Source organism: Schistocerca serialis, chromosome 4, assembly GCF_023864345.2.
Source record: "Schistocerca serialis cubense isolate TAMUIC-IGC-003099 chromosome 4, iqSchSeri2.2, whole genome shotgun sequence".
Taxonomy (NCBI): Eukaryota; Metazoa; Arthropoda; class Insecta; order Orthoptera; family Acrididae; genus Schistocerca; species Schistocerca serialis.
The window spans coordinates 228,611,846-228,625,938 of NC_064641.1; the positions used below are offsets into that span (position 1 = coordinate 228,611,846).

Genomic DNA, 14,093 nt, shown 5'->3' on the forward strand with positions numbered 1-14,093 from the left:
GGATCTCTACAAATGAAGGGAATCTAGAGAACTGGAGGAGATACTTAGAGAACTGCTGTACAACCCGGTAGCCACCTATAGGAATGAAAACGGAGCAGAAAACAACAAAAACGTTCAACCATTAGTCAAAGAACCAACTCTGATGAAGGTGAAGGAGGCAATGAGAAGACTGAAAAATGGGAAGGCCCCAGGCATAGATGCGATATCAGCAGAGCTCATCAAAGAAGGGGGAGACAAGACATATGAATGCTTAGCCAAATTGATAAAAGAGGTGTGGAAGAAAGAAATAGTGCAGAGGAATGGAAAACTGCTGCTGTATGTCCCATGTACAAGAACGAGACAAAATGTTGACACAGAACCGTAGAGAAATATCTCTACTATGGGTGTGCCATAAACTAACATCAAAAATTATACTGAAAAGCCTCAACCCATACCCTGAAGAAATATTAGACACAGCACCACAAGCAGGTTTCAGAATGGATAAGTCAAAAACCAACCAAATGTTCAAACTAATACAAATACTAGATTAGAACTGGGAGCATAGTCAGGCTACCTTTGGTATGTTTATAGACTTCAGCAAAGCATAGGACAGCGTAGTGAGAGAGGAGATGTGGAGGGGTAATGGCAGAGGGTGCAATACTGGACAAGCTGATAAAGCTAATTAAAATGCGTGTGGTGGAATCAAAATGTACAGAGAAAGTACAGAGGGTGTACATTTAAGGCAAAAACAGGAGTGAGGCAGGGAGACATTATATCGCAAACCGTTTTCAATTTGGCACTCAACAACACGCTGAGGCGAGTAACACAAGAATGTGCAGGAGTCACAATAGAGAAAAAGATATGTGTTCTGGCTTTCACAAATAATATTGTGGTGATAGGAAAGAGCATGGAAGACCTGGAGAACTGATGGAAGAAGCTAAGACCATAGATCTAAGTATCAATAAAAATAAAACAAAGTTCATGATATAGGAAGAAGAGCTCAGGTGGGACCAAACCATCTGACAATCCGGAACCTAACAATACTGAAGACAGACACATTCATATACCTCATGTCAACATCAACCAGCAAAATCTTATAGAACAAGAGATTATAATGAAAATTCAAGCCAAGGGAAGATGTCTAGGAGCTATACATAACATCCTAAGATTGAAGTTACTATCCAGGCAGGCAAAAATAAGAATATAACAAACTATTGTCAAACAAAAAGTGTGCTTCACAAGTGAGACATGGACCCTGACAAAAAAGTAGAAAATGAACAGTGGAGAATAAGGAAAGACAGGGAACTCAGACAATAATACACTATTTTACATAGCAACGTGTGGAAACTAAAAGACTCATGTGGTACAGACCTGTGAGGAGGAGAGGGGAAAACACGGTAATAAAGGCAATGATGGGTGGAGAAGCTGCAGGTACAGGACCACTAAGATGGCTGAGAACAAAAAATACCATGGGAGGCATACTGATACTGGGTCTGGGAGATAAAGATGCAGCTGACAGGAAGGCTGGCATGAATGGGGCCAAGGGATGGATGCAGTTTGTGTGGCCAGTATAAGTAAGTAAGTTGCTGCTTTTTAACAAGTGTTCCACATTCATTGTCTATATATTTTATCCACCTACTAATGCTGTTTAGGCTTCTATGTGTCATTTAACTTCGAGACTCACTAAGTGCTTTCCCTAGAAAATGGCCCATATTAAATCCTTATCTGGGCAATTTTAACCTCAGCTGTTTAGTGGCCTTTAAAATAAGTGCCATTGTTGCATCATTAGCATGACAGAGCACATATTCCTGTTGTAGTCTGTACTGCAGTTATTACCATTTCAATGACACACTTGAGCTTTTCATTCACTTGAGATTTTCCCTATGGGGTCACAACTCTTGGTGGCCAGACAGTAGATCTGCTGAGGTGATAACATGCTTTGCGTCTCCATGTTACTATTATCACATTTGTAGCATTGTTTACAAGACTTTGTCTAAGTGTGGAACACTATTCTTTGACTGTGGGCTAGGTTTAAAACAAAGTCCAAATGATAATGTTAGGGGCATTTACTTTCAGTATTAATACAGTGTTTCTTAAAAGATAAGACATTGAGAACTATTCCCAGGTATTTGCAGTTAGCACTGAGGTGTTTAAATTCAACTTTTGGATTGATAATAGCTTTACTTTTATTATAGGGTAGCTTGATAACATGACTGTCAGTTTTCTTTTGGGTATGTGCTGATACAGATGATTAACATGAACTTCATTGTGCCTGTAGCACTTGGCGAGGTGTTGGAGTAATGTTTCCATTAATTTGTTTTCTGATAGTTCGAATCTTCAGCTGAGAGCAGCTAAAATTAGATTTTTAGCACAAATGAGAGGTCTGAGTTACTTATTGAACAGATGATCATTTGTAGACATGAAAATTGTCAAGTTTTACAGAACTGCAGGTATTACAAAACCGACAGACCAGAGCAGGAGGAGTGAACCACATTTCTTATGGGCTGGTCTTTTGTAACACTGTAGTCTTCAAACTAACTTTCATCGTGAAGAGCGTTTTATGGCACGAAGGACTATGTCCAGAAGCTGCTTATTTTTTTAGAGAATTGTTTTTCCATTGTGATATGTTGGTCAAGAGAACTCTTTTTTCATACAGTTTGCAGTTGTGTTTTGGTTCTGCCTCCAGTATTTTCTTTGACAAGGATGTTCAGTTAGGTGAAATGATGAGGCTGTAGTATTTCTACAAAAGAGTGAGCTGATCCTAAGGAATATTCCACACGGATTTTCAGTTAAAGCTTTTAGGTAGTATAAATAATGGAAGGAGTAATCATAAACCATCAATGTATAATTGAGTCATTGGGCAGTTGGCAGACACATAAATTGTTTCCAAGTTTTTGGACAAAATGCACATCTTTGGAGCTGCACACACACACACACACACACACACACACACACACACACACACACAGAGAGAGAGAGAGAGAGAGAGAGAGAGAGAGAGAGGTTGCACTGTCAATGCTTTGAGGGGTTGGGCTATATGTTTGTTTCAGAACGTTACCATAAGTATTGATATCTCCTCATTTACATTATATTTAGAATTGTTGCTAATGTAATTTGCTTTTATGCTGTGATTTATACCACTTTTATATTCTCATGTCTTTAAAAGTTTACCATGTACCAACAGTGTGGAGTTTCATTACTGAAGGTCATATTTTTTTATTTGTTGAAGGATTACTCTTAATTTTTTGCTGGAAATATAGGTGTGAAAATTAACAAAATTTATTAAATACATCCTGCTTGTAGAGATATAGAGCATTTACAACAGTTTCTTGATCAATATTTCACTAATTTGCGTTGTTTGCAGTTAAAAAAAAATTCATGTAAATTTCAGGAGAGAAACAATGTACGAAGAGAATACAGTCAACCACTCTGTTTTAGGTGAAATGGTTTATACAGGCAGTTGCATGTACATACACATATAACTAGGTTTTCAGCCCCACCACCATCATGGGAACATTTACAGTTGTAACATGGATTTCAAACCATGATATGTCTTAGCATACGCAAAACTTTGCCAGAGGTACTTATTTTAGTAGAGCTCATAATCTGGTAAAAGCATTTGATAGGATATTTCGTAAAGTGGCATGTGTTCACCTTGTCAAATGGCCAGCTGTATATTATCTGTGACTGTGATGAGTTCTTGTACTGTGTAATAGGAGAAGTCAGTAAATTAAAGTCAAAACCCAGTGCTGGCATTCAGCATTTCCCTCTCAAATATCAAAAGAGGGTGTTCAAGCTAAACATTGCCACCCAAGTAAAAGGCCCACCATTGAGAGCATCTTATGCTCTCACTCCTCTAGGCACTGTAGAACTCTTGAAATTTACTGTTGGAGACAGTCAGTGTTGTTAAGAAGAACTACTTGCAACCATATGTTCATCTCTGCTGATGAATTCTTCCACCACCAGCAGTCAGATGAGCTAGCAGAGGGACATTTTACTATCCATTTATGTGCTTAGCCATTGGTTTGGATTTATCTAAAAATGATAGCCTTTTTTAAGTTTTTGGGATAATGTCTTAGAGGGATTTGCGAATATTAAATATTAGCAGATGATGATGGGGGGGGGGGGGGGGGGGACACAAAGAGGTAAGAGAAGGACATTAAAATTGGACTGTTGTCTGTTGTCAGATTTTAACTATTTTATTGATCTTTGCAAAAATAAACCATGGCTGGATGTGATCAGATTGCGGTCTAGTCTTCTGTGAAAAATTTTTGTGTGTGTTCTAAAAATTTGCAATGAATCTAAGTTCATAGCTTGTAGAGATAGTAACCAGTCCATGTTGATTTCATAGGCCTTTTATTTGTTGTCCTAATAACCTGCAACGGCAGTGCATATTTCCAATTTCAGGATAGTAATGGAGAGCCTTGAAGAGATGGGAAAGAAAGCATACCAGAAACAAGTTTTTGAATTGTATCGTGAAGCCATAGATATCTATTCTGTGGCTATAAAGAAACATGGGGAAGATAAACGGTTTTTAAATAACAGATGCATGTGCTACATCAAACTTAAGGACTATGCAAAGTGAGTAAGAATTCTTTTAAAATATTGTTGGTAAGTTCCATGCATTTTCCTTTTGAAATTCTGTTCATATTCCGTGGGAAAAAGGCAAAAATGAAATATGTGGGAATGTGATGGGCCAAGACATTCACAACTTGACATTGTTGCTGTATTTGGAAATACTTTCTGTGGTGACACGGCACTATGCTTCAATTTCAGTGCAATGAAGGATGCTGAGAAATTAGTTAAATATCATCCCAAATACAAAAAATCGTTTTATCGCCAAGGTGAAATTATGAAATTGTTGAAGGTGAGTTGCATAATACTAACTTCAGAATGTAGAATATTTTGTAACTATGGCAAGGGTGGCATAATGAATCTTATAATATAGTGTCTAAGTTAACAGCAGTATATACAATAATTTTGATGATATTTTAGTAAAGTAATGTAACTGTTTGTTTTACACAAGGCTGAATGTTGGTGGTACCTACAACATAAGATGCATGCTTGTGTAGGATATATTTGTGAATGTTTTTCAGTTTATAAAGAAATTATCTTTTCTAACTGATCTCTATATTTTTAATATGTGGAGAAATTGCAGGGAAAGTAAGTTCAGAAACAGAAATATCGTGAAAGTAAATGATATATGATTGATTTAATGGAAGTAATCTGTGGCAGAGCAGTACTGATGCTGGGGGAAAAAAAAAAAAAAAACAGCCCATGGGCATAGAGCTTGATAAGAAATGAGCAGATCAGGATTTCCAGTGAAACTTTGTGTTATTTCAATTTTAATTGGACACAACTGCTAAACCTAAGAAATTACAAAGAATGCAAAATGATAGTTCATAAACTATGGGAGACTGAAAAGATATTTCTCTACAGTTTCATTAATTTATTGTTCTGTAGGGGCAAATGGCGAAAAATGCTTACTATTTCTGTAATGCATTAAGCCAGAGCCCCCATCCTGGTGGTTTCAAACAGCGAGTACTTCAGGGAATTCTGACATTGATGGTGGATTGTGAGTTCGCTGGACAGGATCCCCCCTGAACATTTAACACCTGAAGTGCCTTACACTGTAAAGGCCCCACACATCAAGAGCACTCAGGAATGGTCTCTGCCATGGCTCAGAGCCTGTGTGGAGGGTGCAGTCAGTAGGAAAGGTGTACTTACTGCCCCCCCCCCCCCCCCCCCCCCTTCCCCCGACCCTGTGAAGCTGAAACTGTCATAGCAACCACTTTTCCTATTAGTGTTCTGAAATTAATAACAATAGATATGATTAGTCATGGAAATCCGATTTCTCTGTTTTGGGAGGAGTAATTTTTGTTTATCCATATGGATTGACATCCACAGTGTCTCGTACGTCACAAAATATCCAATCAGTTCTACTAAGAAGTATAACATCCAGTTTTATTAATAATGTTTTATTATACACTCTTCACGCAGCTCATTAAAAGTAGATAGAAACAAAGCATACAGAGAGCTGTTAAGCTGGGATTAAAAACAATGTACAAAGTTGTGTAAGTTTAAAAAGTTTTATAAAAACAATGATGAGGTGACTTACCGAACAAAAGCGCTGGCAGGTCGATAGACACACAAACAAACACAAACATACACACAAAATTCAAGCTTTCGCAACAAACTGTTGCCTCATCAGGAAAGAGGGAAGGAGAGGGGAAGACGAAAGGAAGTGGGTTTTAAGGGAGAGGGTAAGGAGTCATTCCAATCCCGGGAGCGGAAAGACTTACCTTAGGGGGAAAAAAGGACAGGTATACATTCGCACACACGCACATATCCATCCACACATACAGACACAAGCAGACTGTCTGCTTGTGTCTGTATGTGTGGATGGATATGTGCGTGTGTGCGAATGTATACCTGTCCTTTTTTCCCCCTAAGGTAAGTCTTTCCGCTCCCGGGATTGGAATGACTCCTTACCCTCTCCCTTAAAACCCACTTCCTTTCGTCTTCCCCTCTCCTTCCCTCTTTCCTGATGAGGCAACAGTTTGTTGCGAAAGCTTGAATTTTGTGTGTATGTTTGTGTTTGTTTGTGTGTCTATCGACCTGCCAGCGCTTTTGTTCGGTAAGTCACCTCATCTTTGTTTTTATAATAATTTTTCCCACGTGGAATGTTTCCTTCCATTATATTTAAAAAGTTTTAGAAATATTCAGCAATAGTTCATGTACTATAACATGTTTTTACTGTGAAGGTGAGTGACAGTGCAAAGAAGGAAGCACTTTGAGCAAATTGTTAAGTTACTCACATTATAGTGTATATGCCAAGCTATTTTCATGTGAACCTCTCATAAAATCGTGTATGTTTACACTTGCACAAAATTTATTTCCAAGGGGGAATTGTGTAGTCAAGAGAAGAAGTTTGCCTTTGAAACAAAATGAATTATCGAATCCTGGGTATGGCGGGATATTTAGAGAGACAGTTCAGGAAAATGGGTCAGAACTTTGTTACTTTTTCACGCGCACTTGACAAAAATACACACATGTGAGACTGTGCTCAGCTTTCAATATTTGGGTGTGGTGTTGATGTGAAGCTGCTTGTAACCAATACACATTAATAGCTCTGGTCAGGCATACTGGCAGATGCCTGCAGTGGTGCTGATGCCGCACTTGTGCCTAGCCTTGTGTAGCACTCTCACTCTTAACATGAAAGAAATAGCAATGCTGAGCGTCTGTAGTTGCCTAGATTGAGTGCCAGTGAGCATCAATATCGAGACGGTGTGTTGATTTGTGCCATTCTTGTTTTCCATTCCTTATTTGACAATTTGACTCGAAGTGAAGAGTCTACTTTATGTTATTATTAGTGCAATTTATTTACTGAGTGGAAGTGTTTGTGTTAAGTTGAAAATGAAAAAGCCTGTAAGTCGGGTTTACAAACAAATCGGACAAGACAGACTTTGACAACAGAAAGAATGCAGTTGAGAAAGGCAACTGTGTTTTGGCGGTGAAGCAAATCCATAAACAGTGATGGCGAAGTGTCAGTATTCACATGCACACTCATTAGGAAATATTTGCAGAATGTAGACATAATCAGTAGTGGCATATTAAGAAATACAGTGATATCTTACCAATAAAAGCAACCACTGTAAGAAAAAAAAATGTGGGTAACATACAGGCTATCTGTGCTGCAGCTTGTGGCATTGGATTAAGAACTATCCAGAGCATGTGCCATGAGGAGAAAATCCCCAACATTTGATTCTCTTCGGAAAAATATTCTACAACACAACTTTTTAACCAAACTAAACTAGTTTGAGAAAGACATTTTCAGGCGTACGATCTATGAATTTTATGATACTGGCAAGTGCACATCAGAAAAACTGAAAAAAAGCCCATTGAACAAATAAATTTTACTGGATCTGTTAAATCTGTGAGACACATGTTAAATGATACAGGATTTAAATATAAGTGTCCAAATGATGGTAGGTTAAAGTGTAGTTGAACACAGCAACATAGTGTCTTCCAGAATCAAGCTTTTGTGGATGATGAATTCACTGCATACTTAAAGGTGTCATGCAACCTATATTCTGTTTGGATGAAACTGGTTACTCACACCCACTCACTAAAGCATATGTGGCAGTTTTTGAGCCAAACTGGGGGCATGTAAGGTACCTGTTTGGAAATGTGCCAGGCTGATTATTATGCAAAGGGGGTCAGTGATTATTATGCAAAGGGGGTCAGTGAAGACTGGTTTCCTTAATGAAGAAAATTAGTTTTCAGATAAAGAAAAACTAAAACTTAGGTGCTCGTCGTTCTAAAACTAACACAGGAACACAGATAAGTGTATAAATCAGTTTGAGGCCAATTTTTTGTATTTAGTGGATGAAGGTTCCATCACCACCATCAACAACACTATATGTCATTTGGTAGTCATGAACCGAGCTCCAACAGCAGGAGCTGAAATGTTGGATTACTTATTTATGGGTTAGAAGTACTGGTAAATGAAAAGGGTCACCAAGTAGTACACTTAACAGCCTTATCATTGCCACTACAATTCGACTGATCTCATATGGGCCCAAATCAAGAGAGAAGTAACCACAAGAAACAAGTTTCAAATCGAAGATGTTGGGTGCTTACTTTATGAGGCCTTGGAAAATTCAGAAATGAACAGTGTCATAAATGTGTTCAGCATGCAGAAAATGTACAGAAAGAACTTATGAGAGACACTGTAAGGAAGCTTATAATCATCAACTGCAATGATCACTCAACAACCATGGGTGATGAGAACAGCAAGGAAGAAGAATAAGAAAAATGCCATTGAGGAGAACTTGAGCGAAGACAATTGAGGTGGGACATCTGTTAGATTTTACACTTTTCTCTCAATTTACTGTGCAGTTACAATGTTAATATTTTGTGAGTAATAACGTAATAAATTATTGTATTGTAAACAAATTAAATCATTAGTGTTTTGTATTCCTTCACAACTAAAACCCATTTATATGACACTGGATTCCAAAGTGAACTGGTGTGCTCAGTGCCTGTACAACAATTTACAATTTGGAAAACAAGGTGGGTGTTTACAACAACCAGTTTGTTAGTAGACTGGAAATAAGGAACTGAATGAGAAGGCGTTAATTTTTTTTTTTTTTTTTAAATTAAAATATTATACACTTACATTGCTCTGAAAATGATGTGACTGACAAATCCTAAATCAATATTTCGCTGCAAAAAATGTAATTATATAATTACATTGATTTTTACATTTGAAGAAACCTTTACAGTGAGTAACAGAGGCGCATGTGACTATCAAGTACATGTGAATCACAATCTGGCAACAGCATGTCAACAGCCACCTGTTAGTACACCTGGCCAGAGCTATATACTACTCAGTTACATTCAGTATTACTTTATATTTTTGAAACTGTTCGTAAATTGGTGGATAACAGGGAACACTTCATGCTGTAGCTCCAGATGGTGCACTGAGAATAAAAAAAAGAAAAACTCAGAAGTGAGTTTTGAAAGTTGGTTTGAGCCATTATTGCTTCATTCATCGACAGTCATTGTGTGCTGTAACAGAGGATCTCAGCTGTTGTTCTACTTTACAATAATGGACGTAGACACAACAAAAATTCTACAGATTTGTCAGCCTCCTCTGTAATGTACAAGATGTTCACTGAACTTATCACCGACTATATAGGATGAATTACCACTTCACCCGGGATTCCTAGATTTTGAGAAAGCTTTTGATTCAATTTCTACAAAATCTGTGTTGACAGTCTTTGACAGACAAGGCACTGACTCAGTTTGTCTTTGTATACTTGCTAACATGTAAATTAATGCTATAGCTTCCATCAGACTTTATCGGAACAGAGCAGTTCATAATTGAAAGTGATGTGAGACAAGCAGATTTTATATCACCAATACTCTTCTCGGTAGCCCTGAAGGAAGCCTCCAGGTTCATGTACTGGAATAAAAGACACACAGTACTTATTAAGAAGTGCATATGTATTTAATTTTATCAAAAGGAAAATCACTTGAGAAAGCTGTAAAACTACACACACACACACACACACGCACAGAGAGAGAGAGAGAGAGAGAGAGAGAGAGAGAGAGAGAGAGAGAATGGTTGGCCAGTGCTTTCCTCCAGGAGGTAAACTTCTGGTACTGCTGATAGACACATTTAAAAGTGAAGACTCTAATCCCAGTTTTCTAAACTATTAATTGGTCCCAAACTATTAATTCCTCCCAGACTATTAATTCTTCCCAAACTATTAGTTCCTTCCTCAGGGAGGAAAGAGAGAGATGTTAGGGAAGGTTAAAAAGAAGTAGTAAATCATCCAGACTCCAGGATGAATGGGCCTACACATTGTGAGCAGGAAAAGAAACAAAGTTCCAACAGTGGGGATTAGTTTTTTGTGTTCAAAATGTGTCAGTACCGGAATTTTGCCTCCTGGAGTAAATGTTGGCCAGACATTTTGCCTCTTTGTAATTTTATATCTAATTTTGTACTTTCCCATTCGTTCTTGAATAGGCCTACATACTGTACAAATAAAATGTTACTCAACTACATTTTAAACATTGCTTCTTTCTTCCTTCACAGCGGTACCCATTAGCAGAGAAAGCATTTCTTGAGGTTTTAAAACTAGACCCTTCTTGTGAAGAGGCTCGCCAACAGTTACTGGAAACACAAATTTTAGAGATATGTTCAAACCATCCGTTTACGGAGCTTCAAGCTGCTGATGCACTTAATGCAACAGGGACAGTTGAGGTACTGTAGTACGTAGGAAATCAATCTCTAATTAATTATAATACATGAGTACCTAACTTTAGGCTATAGTGTCTGTGTAATATTTCATGTCTTAAATGAAGGCAGTTTTAAATGAAGATAATGACGTAATTTGATTCTACTTGTAGAGTAAAACATTCGTACAGAATTTGGTGTTGCAAGAATTAATTTGAGGGAAGTATAGTACTTCTCTAACAAAAGTGAAATTTTTGTGTACTACTACATTGATACAAAAGCAATGAGTGCTCATTTTAGAAAGGAACAATTTGACTTGGCATATAACAAGTTTCACCAAGATTGATCAACTCATTGGCGTAGGTGAACAGTGTACTACAGACTTGAAGTTGCTCTCTGTCATAAAAATTTAGTGTAAGAGGTTTGACACAAAAGTTATTAAACTCAAGTTGCTAATTTGTGTACCTTCCAAATATGTTAAATTAATGATGTCTTTCTACAAAGCAGAATCTATTCCAGACCACACACATCTGTGTTAATTCCTTTGATGGCCTAAAACATTTCTTTTAGTCATTTTTCTGTAAGCTTACTTATGAATTCCACCATTTTCCAGCTCCAGAGGATACAAAAACATATATGTAGTAAACTGCTTGTCCACTGCCTGAATTTGGTGAAACGTCCCGCAGTTAAAGAGGGGGGGGGGGGGGGGAGACTGAACATCTATTGTTATATTGATTACTGGTTTTTCTCTGTTGAATGATTATGTTGATATTGAAAAATAGTTTGCAAAGTGCAGTGTGAAAGAACACCGACCGAAGTCACAGAAGACATATTATCTTCGATTATGAAACTTGAACACCATTTAAAACACTTGTACACCAATAAGCCATGACAAATAGCTGTTCAGTATTTTGAGCAGTCTCATTTGTTTAAGTTGAAGTAGTGTATTCTGTTGCCTGCAAAATGAACTTCTGTAGAAATGGTGATAAACCAAAGTGTCTGCTGCAAACTGTTGAGATTTTAGTCAGGAGAGAATAGCAAGAATCACGTAAGATTGAATGCTTTCACAGCTGTTGTCAGTTACCATTAAATTTTGAGCACCTATTAGTTCATTGCTTCTATCATTGTATTCTCCCAATGTTTCAAATCTGTGGTGAAGTCATTTTCCAGAATTGGGTAAGGCATATGGTAATTAGAACACTTGGACAAAAACAGAGAAATGGCGAAAATTATTATTTAACGAGTAGTTGCTTCCTATGCAACAGGAGGAGAGATACAAGAAAGGGAAGGGTTTTGTAAACAGATAAAGTTGTAGCAATGAGAATTCTACTCTCAGACATTTTCACAAAGTACAAGGGGGTATAAAAAAAGGAATTATTTTTTAAAAGCTATATATTTTCAAATTGTTTACAAAATAACCTTGTCTGCTTCAAAATACTCTCAATTACAACTAATGGATTTGTCTCACCTGTGCTTCCACTGTTCGAAAAATTTTTTTGTAATCATCTTTAGAAATGGCTGACAGCTCCTGCCTCATTTTTTCCCCCTTGACTTCTTCAGTATTGTCAAATCATTGTCGTTTCACGCCCCTTTTCATACTAGGAAATAAGAAAAAGTCACATGGAGTAGGTCGGGCAAGTAAGGTGTGTGAGCAGAACCCTGCCATTTTTAGCGAAAAACTGTCCAACAGAGATGGCTGTGTGAGCAGGTGTGTTGTCGTGGTGGAAGAAACAGTCTCCTGTCTGCCACAAATTTGCTGAACCGAACTCCAAGATAAACCACTAATCTCTGACTGTTGATCATTTGTCTGTTGACTGTCTGTGAGCACAAGCTCTCAAATTTTTTCCATATTTCCATTGATTTGGCAGTAAATTGGCAGCAAGGGGGATGTTTTCTGTCAGCTACTTGATGAAAATTAAAGTGAACATAACCTCTTTTGTTCATTTCTAAATGTCAATTCTTGAAATGTGTATACCAGAAGAGCAACATTTATTGATAATATTTTTGTTATTTGAAGATGTGAACCCGCCCAAAATAAGCTCAAGAATGTTGGAACAGTCAGAATTGTATATGCTAAGAAGATGTGTATAACTGGTTTGAATAGTTTATATTCATTTCTATGGACAACTGATAAACATTCAATTGACACACCACAAAATCTTAAAAATAGTTAGTTCTGCATACTGGTGATTAAGGCTTAGCAGTTCATTGGCAAAAGTGCAAGAGTGTGAAACGTAACCAGCTTTTGTTCTGTATTTAAATTATTAACTTGCTGATTGTTGTAGAGATGATTGAGGTGTGTAACTAAGATTTAATGTAGTTATTCCACTTAAAATGGCATCTGGGTTCAGTTTTGTATAATGTAAGGCAGTTTGCAACGGGTTTGCCAAAAACAGTAGTTGAAACATACAAAATGCTTTTAAAATATGTTTCTTGCATGACAACACAGATAAAAGTGACATGGGTTTATTGCAAAAAAACTGACATTAGACTGATTCTCCACGGCTACTGCTGTAGCTGCTTGTATAAGAGGCAACAATTACCGGATCATGTTATGTATTGTTTAAACTGAACACAGTTGAATTTACAATTGCTATTTATATGTTTTCATAGAACTGGTTATGGATTTTTAACTTTACAAATCATGACAATATCTGTAATAGTTAGTTTAGTTAAATATTCACTAGTAACAATGCCTTAATTATTTCTGTTAATTACTTTACAATTACAGCACAAATTTTGTTCCTAATATGAATATTGCATCTATACAGTGTCTCTATTGTAATTACTATTTCTCTTCTGTGCATTAATTTTACAAAGAATAATTTAGGGCTTTGTTTACATTATGTTTGACATATTTTTGGCTTGTAATAGAATCTTTTTATAAATGGGTCAGAATTGGATATTACTTGTTTAATTGCATGATAAGTCTACTAGTTTTCATAGATACAGTAAGCTGTAAATGTTACAGCTTAAACTTCTGCACATATACAATTTCCCGTAAACATCATGTGATAGTGTCACAATCTCCAGTATGTGTGAAACCACACTTCTTGTTTGATATTGTTCTATTCTGCTACATTACAAATCCCCCACTAAATGTATCACATTTAAGGATTATTAGCGAGACTTTGTCATGGCCTACATGCACCAGAATGGGAATTTTGCTTTTCAAAGTGACTGTAGCGTCTGTATCTGTTTGTGAAATAAAATATTGAAAAATTCTAACCTATTGCTTACATTACATTGACATTTTATTCAAAGTTCAGATTTAACATTACAAGGGTGGTTTGATAAATCTGGTAAAATAGCAAGAAAACTGTTTCTTCAGTAAACAAGTCATATTACTTCTCAACAACTCCCTTTG

At 36.9% G+C, this 14,093-nt stretch overlaps 1 protein-coding gene across 3 annotated transcripts in view; it reads left to right on the forward strand.

Moving 5' to 3' along the window:
- LOC126473972 (uncharacterized) overlaps nucleotides 1-14,093 on the forward strand; it is a 96,644-nt gene that overhangs the window by 21,912 nt on the left and 60,639 nt on the right. For all 3 annotated transcript variants that reach the window (XM_050101359.1, XM_050101357.1, XM_050101358.1), the window contains exons 2-4: nucleotides 4,387-4,560; nucleotides 4,756-4,846; nucleotides 10,586-10,753. In XM_050101359.1, coding sequence (XP_049957316.1) covers nucleotides 4,394-4,560; nucleotides 4,756-4,846; nucleotides 10,586-10,753 — 426 coding nt within the window. In that variant the 5' untranslated portion in view covers nucleotides 4,387-4,393. The remainder of the gene's footprint in view (nucleotides 1-4,386; nucleotides 4,561-4,755; nucleotides 4,847-10,585; nucleotides 10,754-14,093) is intronic.